Consider the following 19,348-nt stretch of genomic DNA (forward strand, 5'->3'; position numbering starts at 1 on the left):
AACCCTTCACCCTGGGTCCCACCCTCCAGCCTTTAATCATTTTCACACCTCAAGGCTTTTGCTAAGAATGCTCTACAAATACAAACCACCATTTCTCAAGAAGTTTCCACTGTCTTTCCAGCAGCCCTCTGTTAGTTTCTTACTGAGCATGTACCATTTGCTTGTTTTTCTTTTCTTTTTTTTTTTTTTTTTTTGGTTTTACCCCCAATGCTGGGCCTTGTCTCAAAGGGCCTTGTCTCTTTGCTTTCGTTTCTCTGGCACATAATAGATGGCCTAACTCATAGTAGGTACTTGGTAAATTTGCCAAGTGAAAATGATGCCTTATATTGCTCAACTCTTCTGAATGTACTCCTCTGTCTTATCTGTAAACTAGAGGACAGAATCTAGCAAATATTAGTTTTGAATATTTGTCCTTACATTGCCAGAATAGCTGCTGGCTCCAGTAGGTTCAACTTACTGTTCCCTGATGTATCCATACTGCCTATGTGCCCAGGAGTGCTTAGGAAGCATTCGGTATGCTGAATTAAATAATTCAAGGCCTCTGGTTACCTGGGCCCATCCACCTTTTTGCTTTATCCTTCCAACATAAACTCCTTCTCCAGCATGGGCTACCTTCTCCCTGTGTGTATAACATTTGGAGGGATATCCACTCAGTTCCTTTGTAACACCCAGTCAAGGTTAACACACTAAAGTAAGTAACATACAGTCTAGAAGGGTGACTGAGCCAGAATCTTGTCCCTTTAAGTTTATGTCTCACCACGATGCTGGGTTTGGGAGGGAGCCACTTTCCTTTCTACTCCAAAGATGAACACAGACAGACCCTACCCCTAACATCCCATCTCACTATTGAGACCAGAATAGGAAGTTGAACATGACCCGACAGAAGGTTCTGTGGGCAAGAAAATAACATAGAGAGGATAACTTAAAATTAGCCACTGGGGGTAGCTTTTAGAGCCCGCAGGTGTCAGGATGTCCTCCTAGGGTCCCCTCGCCTCATGCCTCACTCCTTGGAACCCATGCCTGTTATCACCCAAACACGAAGGCTCTTCAGAGTCCAGCCCCAAAGGAACCCTGCCTGGCAGGAGGAATGTTCCATCTCCTTCCTAAAGTCCACATCCTAAGACCCCACCCCTTCCTAAAATATGTCTCTTCCCGGGGTGACTGACAAAGGGAATGTCTAATCCCTTCTACAGATATACACCCCCAATTAAAGGGAATGGCCTTTATCATCTGATGTCCACTGAAGCTTGAAATGTACCTGGCATACTGTAGACCCTGTGAAAATGGACTGAATCATTCAAATCACTGTTTCCCTCAGCACAGAGGTTAAGACAGGGTTTCACCACTATCCTTTGTTCCTGGATGGAAATTAACACTGTGTACTCCTCTTGACTTTGACCCTTCCTTCTGCATCTTTCCTTTTCCATAGTTTTTAAAGTGTGGCACCTTGACATACACTTCTACTGGCTATGTGAACATTTTGTGGTTAATCATTACTGGGATCCTATACCCTATAAAAGAAAACAAATATTTCAATTTTATTCATCCATAGCATGTACTCATCCAGTCACTGTTAACTGGAACTTCCTGGAAATATACAGATACCGGAGGCTTTTGCAGAGTCGTTAAAAATAATACAAGCTATGGGTCATGCTGACTTGGGTTAGAATCCTGGCTCTGCCATAGCCTAGCTTCAGGTCTTCAGCTTTGGGCCCTCAGTTTCCCCATCTAAGATATGGGGATGATTGTAGCACCCATCAGGATTATAAGGATTGTGGAGGGCTACAGGACAGACAGCATGTGCATAGGCTGGCACTTAGCCAGCACCGGGTAAACACTAGTGCTGTTATATCATCCCACTGGCCAAAACGCTGCACGTTATCAGTGATACTTGGACATTTTCTAAGGATCACCCAGGACTTGTCCATTTATCTCTCTTCCTATGTTTAGTTCTCCCAGGAATTATACAAGCTTGGTTATATAATGACTTTTATTATACATTGTAAAGAAGTAGTAAGGCACGATGCCCACTGACACAAATACAGCAGTCGGGGCCGGGTAACTCAAAGACACAAATGACAATTTTAGAATAGAAATCATCTGCATAATAGATAAGGTTTGTGCTGCTACTCTGACTGCAGAGAAGCTTTTCAAAGCAGGCCATCCCACCAGTGGCACCAGAAACACTAGGGGAAGCTTTAAAAAAACCAACAGATTCCTGCGCTCATACCCTGAAGATTCTTCTTCAGAGGTTAGAGGTAGAGCCTACAAATCTCTATTTTTGAAAAGCTCCCTGGGTGATGTATCCATACGTCCACCCAGGCTCTGAACTGCTGGTGCAGAACACAGTAATTTTTGATATGATCTGGGCAGCTGAGACTAGTGAAACCACAGTTAAAGCACACTGACTTTTTTTGTCCCTGAAAGTACCAATAAGGTGGCGGGTGTTGAGCTTTACAGTAGAAAGCGTTTCTCCAGCGTGGTCATGGCGTGAGAGAGCTATCGGCTTTCCCCAGGTCATGGATGGCCTTATTATCCAGCAGTTCCTTCTTCTTGCCGCTTGGGCTCACTGCGTTGTTCAGCATGGCCCTAACCACAGTTGTCACTGGCACAGAGTGCCCACTGGCCCAATATTCTGGTAAGGAGCCAAAGAATTTCCTAACCAACCATTCCCCTGGGCGAGATTCTTGCCTGTCACACAGTAGAACTCTAAAGAGAAAAAGAAAAGCAGAGGAAGAGATGGTTTATTGTCTTCAGACCATAGAGGGTGCTATGAACTGTACTGTGCCCAGCCCACCAAATTCATGTTGAAGCTCTAATCCCCAGTGTGGTTGTAGTTGATAACGGTGCATTTATGAGGGGTTATTAAGATTAAGTTAGGTCCTAAGGGTGGGATCTTGATTGGACAGGACTGGTATCCTTACAGGAGAGGGAGAGAGATCAGATACTTCTCCACGTGCAACAGAGGAAAGACCATGTCAGGGCACAGAGAGAAGGCCATCTACAAACCAGGAAGAGAGGCCTTAGCAGACACTAACTCTGATGGCATGTTGACTTTGGACTTCTAGCCTCGAGAATTGTGAGAAAATAAATTTCTGTTGCTTATGCCTCCCGGTCTGTGGTGTTATTCTGTTATGGCAGCCTGAAAAGATTAATACAATGGGTGAAATGTTTTATTTGGTGAATGAAGAGAATTTTTTTTTTTTTTTTAAGGCAGCAAAAGCCACCCAGGAAATTCCAGGCTACTCTGAACCTGGCACCAACAAACGGTCTACCCTTTCCTTCAAAGCCAGAAGGTATGTTCTTCGGAGAAGCAATCCACCTCTAGTCAACTTCTTTCATAGCTTAGTTATCTTAGTTGTCAGCCTCTTCAAATGAAAAACTAACTTCTGGAGCATGATGAACAGTACTATACTGTTGGGCAGTATGAACACTTACCCAGGCCTGAACACAGAGTAACGATCAAATTGTAGTTCTTCAACCCTAGCTTCCACTTCTCCCTGTTAATTAAAACCAAATTTTAGTATTTAATCAAGAAGACCAGTTTACTGTAATGCTGAAGAGGGAATAACTTGGGGTTTTGAAGATAATCTGCTTCTGCGGGTCTCAATAACTGTAAATATCCTTACCTAGAATTCTAGATTCTGGGAAGTTAAGGAAGAGATCGTTTATCCTGACAGGCAGTAGAGAGTTGATGTCCTGAATGAGAAGATGGCTGCCTAGTCAGTCCGGCCTTTCATGTGACTGATTTTAAAACAGATCCAGAGACTAAGTAATGTGTTAGGAGTTCAACCATCAATGAATAATCTCCCCTTAGTCTAGAATTAATGTTGCAGGTTGATGAACATCCACCTTTTTTGGTTTTCAGGTAGTTCCAGTGGGTCAGAAGACCCACAGATGCTCTGTATTACCATCTTCCTAACAAATCCCATCAAATTTCAAGAGACTGAGATTACATCTATATGATGGCTTTAAATTAAATTTGTTAAACCAACCACGAATTTTCATGCCAGGCATCTCCAAGAACAGAAATGCCAGACACAGGGACATCTGAATGCCTTGTGAATTTTATGGCACACTCTCCTCCTTCTTGGCCTGTTCATACCATTCATTTGGCACCTCACCTGATGCATCACAATCTTGGGCAGCTTTTTAAAAAACTTACTAATAATTAATGTTTTTTAGTATATTTACAGAGTCATGCCACCTTCCCCACAATCTAAGTTTAGAATTATTTCTTCGCCCCCCAAAACCCTACACCAATTAGCACTCACTCCCATCCCCTCCCCCCAAGCCCTAGCCAACCATTAATCTTTCTGTCTCTACAGATTTGCCTATTCTGGATATTTCATATAAACAGAATTCTACAAGTTGTGACCTTTTGTGACGGGCCTCTCTCTTTTAGCATAATGTTTTCAAGTTCATCCATGTTATCACATGTATCATGCCTTTTTACAGTCGAATAATATTCTTTTGTATGTATATACCAGATTTTATTCATCCATCAGCTGATGGATATTTGGGCTGTTTCTACTCGGGCTATTATGAATAATGCTGCCATGAACATTCACATACAAGTGTTTATGTGGACAAATCTCTTAGCTTTCACGAAGATATGTTTTGTCTCTATTAGCAGGGTGCATAGAAGAGTTAACATAGCAGGCTGAGACTCTATTTTAATCGTAGAAAGTCCTGCCTGCAAGGTTGACCTTTGGCTTGTGTCCAAGAACTTGGATTTCAGGAGTGTCCCCGTCATTACCTAACTGATAGGGTAGTTTACATTACCTAAACTATTTGTACAAATGATGTGGCTTATGCTGAACACTTGCTTTCCTTCTGGAAGTTTATAATTATTTTCCAGGCTCAGGGTGCCAGTGTGATTGACCCTATCAAAACTCTGAACTCTGGTGCTCAGGCAAATTTCTCTCATTTTCTCAACACTCGTTGTTGAAGAAATTAAGCATGTGTGCCTCTACTGAGAGAAGACTCTTGGAAGCTTGTGCCCATTTCCTCTGGACCTCACTCCATGCACTCTTCCCTTTACTGACTTTGCTTCCTAGCCTTTCATTGTAATAAATCATTGCTGTGAATATAACTATATATTGCGTCTTGTGAGACCTTCTATCAAATTACCAAACTTGGGTCTAGCCTTGGGGAATCCCCAAACAAGCATGTTAGAGATACCTTGAGGACAAGAGCCATACCCAATACTAAAATATCATCTACGCGGGCGCCTGGGTGGCTCAGTTGGTTAAGCGACTGCCTTCGGCTCAGGTCGTGATCCTGGAGTCCCGGGATCGAGTCCCGCATCGGGCTCCCTGCTCAGCGGGGAGTCTGCTTCTCCCTCTGACCCTCCTCCCTCTCGTGCTCTCTGTCTCTCATTCTCTCTCTCGCAAATAAATAAAATCTTTAAAAATAAAATAAAAAAAAATAAAATAAAATATCATCTACGCTGGAAAAGTTTAAGAATCACTGCCTCCAAGTCTCTTCTAATGCTAAGATTCCATACTGATATTCAAGACCAGAGCTGTCACAACTCATTTCATGATTACTGGATAATCAACACGGGGAAAGACATTGGAAATTATCTTTCAAATCACTCCTGTTTACTAAACATATCCATGCAAAAAAACAGTCCCTGCCACTATAGAAAATGCATAATATAATGCATTTAATGCATTTCTGTATTATTTAGCATTTTACATTATTTTGTAGTGCCACTTAGCCAGGGTTCTCAAAAGTATATGCAAGATAGAAATGTGCACAAACCTTAACTTGCAGATATAAAAAATTGCTTGACTTATCAGCTCCCTTAGAGGACAGCAAGTTAAAATGTTTGCACCCTCCAGCTTTTGCCAGCTCCGCAGACTTGAGGACATAATCTCGATCGACACGAACAAATCCTTCCTGAGGGGGAAAAGGATGTGAGTTATTTCCAAAAAGCTGCGAGTTCATCTTAAGGATTACTACTCAGGTTGGGTGGCAGGCTAGGAGGCCTGCAGGGGAATGGAGATCTAAATAAAATGCATCCAAGCATAGGCCCTGGGAAAAGCTCCAAGTGTGATCCTCAGGATAGACAGACCAGCTGCGGTAGCAAGGCCAGTGAAATAATAAGGACAGTGACATTGAGACACAGACACCAAACAAATCTGCAAGGAACAGGGAACAATAAGACCAGGCTAAGAAACGGCTTGAAGTCACACATTTCTTTGTCTTTTAATAACTTTCCGATTCTCAATTTTCTCTGTGTCAGCTCTCATGGGCAGGGGTCTCAGGGGATAGCTGAGAACTCTATCCAGGCACTATGAGAACAACGTCTATTTAATTTCCAATTTGGGGGTATGCTTTACAACATACTTCATATACCAGTAAAGAGTGAATCCTCACATTTTTTTTTACTGACAGGTATATAATCAAGAATGTTTGGGGGCCCCCTGGTCTAGACTCAGTCTGATGAGTGTAGTGGTAGGTTCTTTCTTCTTAATTCATATCTCAGCATCAGTGTATGCCCGGCACATGATAGGTAATCTAAAAATATCTAAACGAATGAATAAAAGTCCAATAAAAGCAGAGAAAAGGCAAATCCAATTGGAAAAAAAAAAAGGACTAAGTGGCAATAAATAGGAGGAGTGGGGAGAATGGTGCAAACAATAGAATGTAAACTCATTGCCTGGGCCTAATGGAAGGACACATGCCTGTACCCAGGTAAGGGAATGTCATGAAGCAACAGCTTCTCAGGACTACCACAAATGTTGGCCATCCTCAAACTCCAGAGCGCTGGAGAGGAGTCTAAAGTCTAGTGAGCTTTAGACCCACCACTATATCATGAGGTTTTCTATAATGACGATTCCAAATTGGAAGACATTACCACCCTAATGATTTTTTTTTAATTAAAAATTTGCCCTAGGGTACTTAATGATCCTAAATGTTTTATTTCATAAGGAGAGGTGGGTCTTGCACCTCAGGAAACACCACGTCCAACCCCTTCATTAGGGAGATGTGAAAACAAGGGCCAGTGACCTGGTGAACTTGTGGTAAGAAGAGAAAGCGGAGAGCGGAATGCATATTCTTGCCTCTGAGCCATGCTCTCCATTGTACCCATCTTCCTTCTTATCTCACACTGCCTCTAGCTAGTGAAAAGGACTCATTCATAACTGGGGTGGCCCCACAAAGATGTCCGTGTGCTGATCCCCATACCTGTGAATGCGTTAGGTTATACAGCGAAGGGGAATTCAGGCCGCAGGTGGAATTATGGTTGCTAATCAGCTGACCTCAAAATAAGATTATTCTGTATTCTGCAACTGGGCCCAATGTAATCACAAGAGTCCTTAAAGATGGAAAAGGGAAGCAGAAGAGGAGGGATGAGCTATGCGGTGTGAGGAGTACTCAGTCTCCTGTTCCTGCCCCGAAGTTGGAGGGAGGGCACCACGCACCAAGGAATGCAGGCAACCTCTAGAAGCTGGAAAACGTAACAAAGTGGATTCGCCCCCAGAGCCTCCAGAAGGGAACGTGGCCTGTCGACACCTTGATTTTATCTCAGCGAAATCCACGTTGGATTTCTAACTTACAGAACTGTAAGATGATATATTTATGTTGTTTGAAGCCACTAGATTTGAGGCAGGATGTTACAGTAGCAGTAAGAAACTAATACAAATTTCAATCTTAAAACAACAGGCCCACACCTTTTCAGATTTGTATGGAAGTCGATTATAAAAGAAAAGTAAACATATTGTAAGGACAGAGCTGTGACTTTTCATCACCTGAACCCCCTCTGCAACCAACGTCCAGATCAAGAACCAGAATGTCCCCCTGACCCCCAAAGCCTCTCCTGTCCTCCTCTGTCAGCAGTGATGGTACATTTTAACCACTACCTGCAGGGCAGGTAACATAAACGTCACTCTTCACCCACACATCACCACCACCTCCTTCCGTGTTGTACACTTGCACATTCGAGCCTCACAGCAGACTCGCCTACACACTGATTGCAGCTCCCGATGCGGCTCTTTCACACCCGTGTGAAGCAAACCGAGTTTACTGCTCTGCTCCTCCTGAGAAAGGGATGTGAGTCTCCTCAGAGCCGTTCTCCGAATTGAGATTTTACGTGTGCGGGAGGAATCCCCAAACTCTGATTTCGAGCCCAGCTCTGTTATTCACAATGAAATCACAGCGCTGACTAGTGAAATAAATTCCTCTTCGTTGCTGCTGCTGTTTGGCACTATTTCTTGGAAGCGTTATCATCGTTGTCTCTGTTAAAATGCTTTTTTTTCTTTCATCAGCTTCTTTAAAAATAAAGGAAAGATTCAGCCAATCACAAGTCCCTGGACCGACGCTGTCTCTCTCGCTTAATCCAGGGCCAGTAAAGGGGTAATTTGATTAAACTGAGACCCTAATTTATTTGGCTTTAGTTCTGGATCAACCTCTCCTTAATAGAGTCCTGCCATCTCCAATTGTTTGATGAAAATTAAAGTGACATAAGTGCCATGGGACTTTTTCAATCTGATTAGTCAGCTAAAGCACATCAATACCACCCTAGCCATCAGACTCTGGCGTCCTTCCTTTCACGGGCCTGGCTAACAACTGACAACGGCCCCGTGAAGGACGAGCACCCACGCTGCTGCAGAGACCCCCACACTTAGCCCATCACCCCTGTTCAATGGACCCTGTTGACAAGGTGCCCATATCTTTCTCCACTGCTGTTCTCTGGACAAAGCTAAATATTGTTTTATTAGCAATCAATGGCTGTTAATCCAAAATGATTTCACAAATCCTCCGAGACCCCAAGCTGATTATAAATCCGCATTTTTCCAAGCCCACTTCCCCCACCCTGATGCGTGGCCTTTTAGCTGGTGAATGAAACTCAAAAGCAAAGGGGTCAACGGCTTTCAAGGACTTAGAAACCAAACTTAAACGTGGATCCTGGTGACAGACTTGGAGATACCAACACACATTAATTTTCTCTGCAGTGAGGAAGAGTCCATTTAGAGATAGAAGGAAGCTATCTTTAAAATCTTACTAACATCCTTTCTTGTTCTCTAACGGTGCAAAAAAAAAAAAAAAAAAAAAACCAGAAGAAACAAGATACTTCATATCCCAGAAACACAGTTTTCATGTGTTTTCCCAGAAAAACCATATTTAGTTTCCCTAACCATATGGTAGGAGAAAAGACATCTCTTCTGAGAGCATTAAGTCCATTCTGTTACAGTGTCTTTATGATTCTATAGTCAGTGTGTCTTACTTTAAGCTAGGAATCAGAGTTCCTTCTAGAAAAAGGAATTGATTAAATAAGTTCCCACTATAAATTTCCTTTCCCAGCACCCACTCAAAAGAATAAGCGCAATGTAATATGACTCAGCAGAGCTACCTTCACAGGCTCCACAATCATCAAGGGAGACAAATTCTCCAATTACTCTTTAAATCTTATTAAAATCCAAAGCTACTAAGTATTTCTTCTAATCTTTACACAATCCTGAAAACTAGGAACATGTTGGCTTAGGAACAACTTCTCCTAACAAGGTATTTCAGCAGTGACCGGCATGACCAGAGAGCATGCCACAATGACTCAACATCCGGGGCATCCTTCTCCAAGGAGGGAGGATCTGTCATTCTGTAAAGGGGCGCACTTAGCCATATTCCTGCTTCAGATTCTTTCTCCTTTACTTCCATTTCAAGCCAGCCCTATAAATTAGACTAGAAGACAGAGATGCTGACAAACAACAAATGGTATAATCTGAGACCCCATTTGTTTCTATTTCTGGAAGGCATCTCTATATTTGATGTACGGTGGTAGAACCAAGATCTTGGTTAGAGAAAAAGCTCTGGATAGAAAAAGAAAATCAAACAGATAACTGAGATTCCTGAGTCCATCTCTACGTCCTCACAAAATGTTTCCATTTGGGGCCTTCTTTTCTCTGGGTGATGGAAGTCAAAGAATTCTGCAGGCTAACGGGGTCAGTGGTCACCTCCTTCTTGGTACCAACGAGGAGGCACTGGCCCAGGGGAGCGACCCAGCACACCCAAGGCCCCATGGCCATTTGGTATCCAAACAGAGAGCCTCAAGTCACTGGGGGCCCTGTGACTTCACAAGCCCTTTCTAGACATCGAATCAAACAGTACACATTACAGCAGGAGGCGGCAAGCTTTCCCCGTAAAGGATGCGATAGCAAACACTTCCAGATTTGCAGGCTTCTGTTACAGTGACACAGCTCTGCCATCACGGAACAAGAGCAGCCACAGATAATATACAAAGTCATGACAGCAGCTGTGTTCCAATAAAACTTTATTTATGATACTGAAATTTGAATTTCTTGTATTTTCACGTCATGACATATTATTCCCCTTTTGACATTTTTTAGCCATTTAAAAATATAAAAACATTCCTAGCTCGATGGGCTATACAAAAACAGGTAGGCTGTGTGTGGCCCACAGCCTGTGGTCCGCAAGCCCCTGGATTAGAAGAATGTTTCATTCTGATTCGAATCAGAAGCCAGGAGACTCTAATGATGCCTCATAAATGTTACAACGGCGGCTTTAATCGCATTACTGGCATTGTCTATTCAACAGAATCCAAGAACCTGGACCGTGAGGAAGCGCATGGAGAGGTGAAACCACATTACACCACCTCAAACTCACGAACCACATCCTTCTCTGAAGACAAATAAGGGGAAAGCACTATTCTCAGTGACATCTGTGCGTTTCTGCTCCACACCCCAGGCCAAAGTAGATCTGGTTTTCAAAGGGTATTACAACCTTCACTAGCACACAAGTTACTTCTGAAAGCCAGGTGAAAAGCAGCAGGAGAGGAAAACTAACACATCCTAATGCTTTGCGAAAGCAGGTCCAACAAGAGGAGGGTTGGCTGCGTCTGAATTTCCCAAGGAGCTTGCTAAAAATAGTTGCCAAGCTTCCAGCCTTAGAGATTCTGACCCAGTAGATCTGGACTGGGGCCAAGTAAGGAAGCCACTGCACTGTTGGGCAACTGGGGCCTGTGAGTGTGAAAAAGATCAGCATCTAACACGACTAAACAAAATGGTTTTCCAAACAGCTGAAAAAGCTAACAACAGACCTATCCCGACACCAGTTTCAGGGGAAATCTGAGTAGCCTGAATTTTATGGGTTGTAATCGTTTCCCCAACACTCATATGTTGAAGTCGTGACCTCCAGTACCTCAGAATGTGACCTAATTTGGAAACAGGGTCATTGCTGATGTTATTAAGGTGAGGTCATACTGAGTGTGGTGGTTCTTAATCTACCTGGACTAGTGCTGTTGTAAAAAGGAGATATTTGGACATAGCCACACACACTCAGGAAAAATGCCGAATGAAGAGACACGGAGAGAAGGCGGTCATCTAGGAGTCAAGGAGAGAAGCCTGGAAGTTCCTTCCCTCACAGCCCTCAGGGGAACCAAACCTGCCAACACCTTGATCTCAGACTTCCATCCACCAGAGCTGTGAGACACTAGACTTCTGTTGTTGAAGCCACCCTGGGTATAGTGCTTTGTGTAAGAACCTCAGCAAATTCACACACTGAAGATCAAAGGGAAATAAGATGGCTACCCCGACGGTGTCAATAATGAGACAGAAACCCTGAAGTCCTTCAAGTTTTTCTACTGGAAAGTTCTACCGCTAAGGAAACCTGTGGGATGTTCCAGTTACAAAACAGCTACAGAATGAATGACACCAGGCTTGCATCTCAGTATCTACGTGATGAGCTCTTTGTCTACAGACAGGGCTGCTGACCCAGAATACCAGGTAGGGTGAGCTTGGAAATCCACAATCCCCCATCAAACAACTATTATTACCTAACCACCTGTGAACCATCACCTCTTTTAAATTGCCTAAAGTTATCCCAACCTCCAAACTTTATATTGCATCCAATAGAAATTAGTATCAAATTTTTTTTAAAAAAGACATTCTGGAGGAAATGTCAGCTTACTTTCTGTCACTGTCCTCTTGAACCATTTAACCCCCAACTCATTTCTGAGGTTATATTTGGCTTACTAGTTTTTTTTCTCTTGCTTACCCATGAATACTTTTATCTTTTCAAACTGACTTTGGAGAACAAAAGGTATTGTGTAGCCTAACGGGTGGGGAACCAACTCCACCTAAAAAAAAATATTCCGGAGAGGGAAGACATCCAATTCCTCTGATTAAAATTGCTTTACAAAATTTGAATGCAACAAAGCAATTTCAACTTTTTCTTGGAGCACCCTATAATGAGATTTGCCTTATGTGATGAAAATCAACTGCTCTATGCCTAATGCAGTCGTTTTTATTTTGCTGAGTCACCACCAAAATCAGCCTGGCACCCGAGACAGTTCAACCTGCAGTGTACTAGAACAAAAGTTTTTCAATGCTTTTTAGAGGGCACATTGCTTGTGACTGTCGCTGGGACAGAAATGACTGTACTCGCTGCTGAGCAGGATAATGACCCTTTCTAGGAGACACAATGTGCCAATTCCTGGGAGAGTCAAACTTCTCTATAATCTGTACGTCGCAGCACAGAGCTCAAAACCCAGCTGGGTTCCAAAGTGGACATGACAGAACTGCAGAAGATTTGGAAATACATCCCTACCAAAAGCATAAATAGAATTATTCTTTGGATCACCAACAGGGCCAGAGAAATACATTTGAGCTGAACTCCTTAGTTGGTATAAACCAATAGTTCTTAACCACGTGCCTTCCTGATGATTCTGATACATGGGCCTGTTTATAAATCCATGATAAGGCCCCATGGTAGCATCCTGATCCTGCTACCATAATAGCATAATACCTTAATAGACACATTTAGGGGCATCTGGGTGGCTCAGCTGGTTAAGCGTCCAACTCTTGATTTTGGCTCAGGTCATGATCTCAGGGTTGTGAGATCGAGCCCCACTTCGGGCTCCACACTAGTCGTGGAGCCTGCTTGGGATTCTATCCCTCTGCCCCTCCCACCTCCCTCCCCCCAACTTTCACTCTTGCACACTCTCTCTAAAAATAATAATAAATAAATAAACAAACACATTTAGCTCCAACAATCCTCTGCGAGAGGAATAAACTATAGTCAAGGTATAAATTAAGAGGTATTGGGCGCCTGGGTGGCTCAGTTGGTTAAGCGACTGCCTTCGGCTCAGGTCACGATCCTGGAGTCCTGGGATCGAGTCCCACGTCGGGCTCCCGGCTCAGCGGGGAGCCTGCTTCTCCCTCTGACCCTATGCCCTCTCATGCTGTTTCTCTCTCTCTCAAATAAATAAATAAATAATTTTAAAAAAAAATTTAAAAAAAAAGGATTACGTTTTAAAAAAAAAAATTAAGAGGTATTAACACTTGCTGAGGATCTACGTAGTAAGCAATGACTTTTAACTAGATAGTAACCTAGGACTTCTGGACAGAGGCTGATGTGATTTAGAATACCATTAAAAAGAAGATAAAATGTGGATTAGAACAGTCTGCGTCAGTTAGGGCTGAATCACCACTGGGGCTGAATCACCACTGAAAGCTGAGTCATCACTAAAGGCAGCTGAATCGTGCCTCTGTTCTGATGTTCTATATCATAAATTTAAAACTTGGCATGAAAACAGGTTGAAGCAAATCATTTATGTGAGACAGAATGCTTTAAGGTTAAAACATTTATAAGGAAAAAAAAAGCTTATTGCTAACAGCATGAGCCAGTTACTTTTACTCAGACGTAATGGTCTGCCTTAGTCAGGGGATGTAGTGACAGCAATTATTTGCAAGAGGCAAGACCTTGTAAATATTTATGATGTCTCCAGCACGAAGGCCTGAACTCAAGGATTACTTTGAAGGAAAGATAAATTTATCAGTACTATTCAAAGTATAGCAAAGGTTACAGCAGCATATGAAATCACAAATGATAAGAGCTTATTACATGTAAGCACTACGGATGTAAAGAAAAAGAGTAAGCAAGAAAGGAATAGTTGACATTACCAGACAGCAAAAGGGAAAGGGGTCTATGTCTTCCTTACCGCTCCAGCTTTTCTTCTGGTGGTACCCAGGCAACAAAATCCAACATCATGACCTTGAAAGGCAGAAGCGTAGTCATCCAACTTTTCAAAGTCCACCACTTCTTGGTTCTAGACAACAAGGACACAGCTGTATATAACTTGATGTTATTAAAAGAGAGGGAGAGAAAGAAAAATACCCCTCTAGATTTAAAGAATAAATTAGAGAACATTACTGAAGAGGCTGCCCACTTATCATCAAATTTTGCAAGCTCTTTGCTCTGGAATCTCTTCTGCCATTCTCCCATCTTTTCCATGTTAGTCTATTTAGTAGGGCAGATTCCTAGGGCATGGGAATCGCGATTCCACATAGTGTGCTTATTTTACTTAGTAAGAAACTTCTGATAGAGCTAGAGTGGCACTGTGCAGAGTGGCAGAAAGTTGGGGCATTAGATATGAAGCATGGATACACTTAATAATTTACACAATATAAATAAGGTACTGGGTAGCTTTTAAGACCTATGATCAAGTGACTGTTACAGATGCTATTTACCAAATTGATACTTTGCTGGGAGACAAACCAAGTTTAATAAGATAAATAGAAATTAAATTAAGGAAAATGCATAATCATATTATAAAAATTTTTTGCAAGCTCATTTTTTTCCCCCCACTAAAAAGCAATTAATCTGAATTCAAAATCAACAATGCACTTATATGTCCACGGTACACATAACTGGACTGTAAGTGATTCAGATCTCTAAAGTCAGGTTCAATTATAATTTTCTCTCTGGAAAAATAAAAGACCTGTCTGTACTACCAGGAGGGATACTAATGAAGTACAATGTCAGGGCAAGGAATGGTGTTTGGAATCTCAAAGACCTCGGTTTAACTCTTGAGCCTGCTACTTACTAAGCATGTAATTTTGGCCAAGTTATTTAGCCAAGTCATATGCCTCAGTTTTTCCAACTGCAATAAAATGGGAATGATAATCTTTCCTTCAGTCCAATTCATGAACCACCTGTGTTAGAATCAGCCAGTGAGTGCTTGATAAAAAAGGCATATTCCTAGGTGTTGCACCAATACTTCTGAAGCAGAAAATGCACTTTTAATAAGCACCCTCCGTGATTCTCGTGCTCACTCAGATTTAAGAACCTCCACGTAAGAGCACCTGGGTGGCTCATTCGTTAAGCATCTGCCTTCGGCTCGGGTCATGATCCCGGGGTCCTGGGATCGAGCCCCCCATTGGGCTCCCTGCTCCGCGGGAAGCCCGCTTCTGCCTCTCCCACTCCCCCTGCTTGTGTTCCCTCTCTCGCTGTCTCTGTCAAAAAATAAATAAAATCTTAAAAAAAAAAAAGAAAGAAAAGAAAAGAACCTCCATGTAGGGATGCCTGGGTGGCTCAGTCAGTTAAGGGTCTGTCTCTTGGTTATGGCTGAGGTCATGATCTTAGGATTGTGAGATCAAGCTCAGTCCAGTAGGGAGTCCGCTTCTCCCTCTCTTTCTGTCCCTCCTCCTGCTCATGCACTCTCTCTCTCTCTAAAATAAATAAATCTTAAAAAAAAAAGAACCTCCACATAACATCGTAAGTTTGTTGTGAAACTTAAAAAAGATAGATTGAGAAGTTCCCATCATCCAGGAGTTCAAATAAAATGTAGTTTTCCTTCCTTACCATCAGCTCTTTCTAAAGGATTTTTCTGGCACTGTGAGTATGCTAAAGAAAAATATGTTCCCATTAAGTGCATAACCAAAAGACGTGCCACCAAAACTTGATTATCAAAGCACAGAACTCAATTTCAATTTCTAATTACTGGAGGTATTTGACACACTCCATGAAGCCAGACTGTGAAGACCACATATTAACTAAGTCTGAGCAAAGACGTCCATTTTATTTATTTATTTTTAAAGATTTTATTTATTTATTTGAGAGAGAGAGAATGAGAGAGAGCACATGAGAGGGGGGAGGGTCAGAGGGAGAAGCACACTCCCTGCAGAGCAGGGAACTCGATGCGGGACTCGATCCAGGGACTCCAGGATCATGACCTGAGCCGAAGGCAGTCGCTTAACCAACTGAGCCACCCAGGCGCCCAAAGATGTCCATTTTAAACAGTAAAGTCCTGATGGACATAAGATAGACGTAAAATGACCTGACCACGGACCTACAGGGATTAAGAACATTTATTTGTGAGACCACTTGGTATTTGGAATGGTCCACCTGTGAAGCCTGTGGGACCAATGTCTATAGCTGTGGGGTCTCAGGATTACATTATAGTTTAATTTACTGCATTTCACAACTCCCTTTACATGGGGAAAGGAATCTCCACAAAGCTCAGACTTCAAATATTTAGGGGGAGTCTGGCATGTCATTTGGTTAATGATGAAAGTGTGACAATGAAGAGAATATTCCACTTACAAGGCTGCAGCCCTGGGAAGTTAGGCAGGGAAATTCTTGTAGGTGAATAATCTCACCTTTATTGCCATAGACCTTGCCTGCCATTCACTGACATTAATATTGGGTGGACAGGTAAATAAAACAAGCAAAGTGGTTGAGAAAATGGCCCCAGGTTACCGGACTATCTGTAGAACCCAGCTTGAATGGCCCTGAAAACTTGCTCTTCTCTGTCTTCAAAGCCCTCATTACAAGCCAGGCCGGCCTTATAGGGGTCTAGATTGTGAGAAGGGCTTTGCCCAATGTCATACAGTGAGTGGGGAGGCCAACCTGGGCCTATAACCAAGACTCCAGCTTCCAGGAGGGCCTCTCACAGACCATTCTCGGCCACATTGTGATCACCTCTCCTCCACCACCGGCCGGGCAATGTTCAGCCTTTAGGCATGAATATATGTTCACCCCGAAGAATCACAGCAATTACATTTTTGAGTCCCAGCTCAAATACCCACCACATTTTTATAAGCATCCTCATCGAAGGTGAGCTTTCTCCGGCCAATGAGCGTGACTTTGGAAAACAGGCTCTGTTCCAAGATTTCTTTTAAGAGCACTCTGCCGGTTTCCCCGCTGGCGCCCAGAATAAAGACAGATTTATTCTGCATCCTGAAGTCTTCCCGAAGCTTCGGCAGCGCCTCAGTCTCGGCCATGCTGCAGAAATAACATCGATAGCGGCTGGTCTTGGGACGTTTAAGGGATGGCCCTTGCTTATCCTGGGGAACAATGGTGGTTTACTTGCTTGGAAAAAGGTATTGTTATTCTCCGCAGTCTGGGCCCAGGGGAAAGTGCTGAATCACCTGCAGGGCGTGACACCCTGGCCATCCCCCGCACCTGAGCCAATCTACATCTCCGAAGGGGCCCTAACAGGAGAATGCGCCCAGGTGCCATGGCACCCAGAGGCCTCGTTCCCCGACGGTACTCTGGGTTTCAACCCCTCCTTCTTCCGCCCACTGGGGTGCGAGAGCCCAACTCGGTCCCCTGCGCGGAGGGGTTACCTGGAGCCAGCCCCCGACCCCGCGTCCTCACAGCGCAGCAGGAGCAGGGCGGCGACCAGTGCCACCGCCGCAGCCGCCACGGCCGCGCTCAGCGCCGCGGGCCCGGCTGTCCCGGCATCACCCCTTCCCGGCGGTTCCCCGTCCCCTCGCCCCATTTGGGTGGTGCCCCTCCCAAGTGCGCCCGGGGGGTCGCAGGCGGCTGAGCCCGCGCCTACCCGATTACTTCTTCCGGTGACTTCGCGGCGCTACTGCCTCGCCCCGCCCAGCGGGGCGGGGCCTGGGGGAGGTCGGGGGCGGGGGGGCGCGGACCGGTGTCTGCGCGCTGGGCTTGGCCCGCCGCGAACACGTGCGCAGCGCCAGGTGGTGTCGCAAGCTTGGAGACGGCTCCCTAAACATCAGCAATCGCGAGCACCCTCTTTCCGCTCTTCCTGTCACCACCCAGGCTAAGCTCGCCCTTATCCATAGCTTCAGCCAATAGACTGGACCTTCGCTGGTCTCTAAAACGTGTCATTTCAGTTGTGTATTGGACAGCTCTGTCTCAAGTTCACTACGTCAAAACCTTAACCTTTCCCACCCAGCCACCCCAAACAGAAAGGAAACAAACCTACTCTTTGCCTCTCTTGGGTCTCACTGTGCCTATGCGTTCTCAAACTCCTCACCCCTCCCTCCTGTCTCAAGTCAGAAATTTGGGCTGTCCCCTTTGACTCCTTTTTCCTGGTTTTTCCATAGCCCATTTTCTTTTTTTTTTTTTTTTTAAGATTTTATTTATTTGACAGAGAGAGACACAGCGAGAGAGGGAACACAAGCAGGGGGAGTGGGAGAGGGAGAAGGAGGCTTCCCGCCTAGCAGGGAGCCCGATGCGGGGCTCGATCCCAGGACCCTGGGACCATGACCCAACCCGAAGGCAGACTCTTAAGGACTGAGCCACCCAGGAGCCCTTCCATAGCCCATTTTAATCACCAAATCCTATCCTATCTGCCTTTCAGATATTTCTCTTGTATAAGTCTCGCTCTCACCATAGCTCACCAGCATAACTGGTTTCCCTGCCCAGGTCCCAGATGGTGAGCCAGGGTGATCTTCCACACCTGATCCTGTGGTTCCCTCTCCCAAGCCAGGTCAGTGGTGTTTAGAACATAACAATCTACACTGGACACGCCCTGGATCTTGGAAGTCCTGGACAGGGAGTTAGAATCACAAGTAGGAATCTAAACTACAGAGATAGATTGTGTTGTAAACATTGGCTATTTGGGGCTGCCCAGCATTCAAACTCTATCCCTATTTTTGGGAATTCCAAAGTAAGTGGGAGGCAGGACACTGCCATACAGGTTTTTCGCTTTGGGGGGAGCAATAAATAGATGCAGTGGAAGCCTGAGATAGGGTTTGGTTGGGTGGGGCAAAGGCATAGTGTAAGGGCATCCTCTGATCTGTCAGCCAACTAATGGTGTGATCATTTCTGTGTTTTGCCTCCGCAATTCCTGCCTGTTTTCAGAGCCTGTTCTTTATAGTTTCTATTATTCTTCCCAAAATTTTGTTTCCTGCTTAAATTACCCAGAGCTACTTTCTCTTGCTTGCAGTTAAAAACCTTGAATGATACAGAGCAGAGTGATTCGTTCCCCAGTGGCCCGTCACGGTGCTTAGACCCTTCCCTTTGAGTTCCTACAGCTTTTCTACTAAAATGCAACTTAAAATCTTGTCAGCTAGCGCTGTCTCAAGAATTCATTCATCAAATCTGTTGCAGAGATTATTAACTTCCCTCTAGTGTCCATTCTTCCCTTCTTCCTTTTTTTTTAGTTGTGGCATAATTGCTATACAATAAAATGCACCTGTCCTAACAGTTCAGTTCCACGATTTTAGACAATTGTGTATACACCTAGGTAACCCACCAAAAGAAGATATAGAACATTTCTGTCATCCTGGAATCATACCTTCATTCCTCTTTCTAGGCAATCCCTCCCCATCCCAGAAGCAACCGTTTC

The 19,348-nt window shown here is 44.0% G+C and overlaps 1 protein-coding gene across 4 annotated transcripts; it reads right to left on the bottom strand.

The window, feature by feature from the left end:
• Window positions 1–1,976: 1,976 nt before the first annotated feature.
• On the bottom strand, window positions 1,977–17,634 carry HTATIP2 (HIV-1 Tat interactive protein 2). Of its 4 annotated transcripts, none has more exons than XM_021685853.1 (6): window positions 17,588–17,634; window positions 16,833–17,028; window positions 13,964–14,071; window positions 5,770–5,907; window positions 3,439–3,500; window positions 1,977–2,709 (listed from the first exon to the last, which is right to left on the bottom strand). In XM_021685853.1, exons 2-6 carry the CDS (start codon window positions 17,025–17,027, stop codon window positions 2,484–2,486), a joined length of 729 nt encoding a protein of 242 aa, XP_021541528.1. In that variant the 5' UTR covers window position 17,028; window positions 17,588–17,634; the 3' UTR covers window positions 1,977–2,483. The 4 variants fall into 4 exon arrangements, with proteins under 4 accessions (XP_021541528.1, XP_021541526.1, XP_021541529.1 ...); XM_021685851.1 differs by having other exon boundaries at window positions 16,833–17,090; window positions 17,588–17,627; XM_021685854.2 differs by lacking the exon at window positions 17,588–17,634 and adding an exon at window positions 17,373–17,558.
• Window positions 17,635–19,348: the final 1,714 nt, after the last annotated feature.

The sequence above is a fragment of the Neomonachus schauinslandi genome, chromosome 11, assembly GCF_002201575.2.
Source record: "Neomonachus schauinslandi chromosome 11, ASM220157v2, whole genome shotgun sequence".
Classification (NCBI taxonomy): Eukaryota; Metazoa; Chordata; class Mammalia; order Carnivora; family Phocidae; genus Neomonachus; species Neomonachus schauinslandi.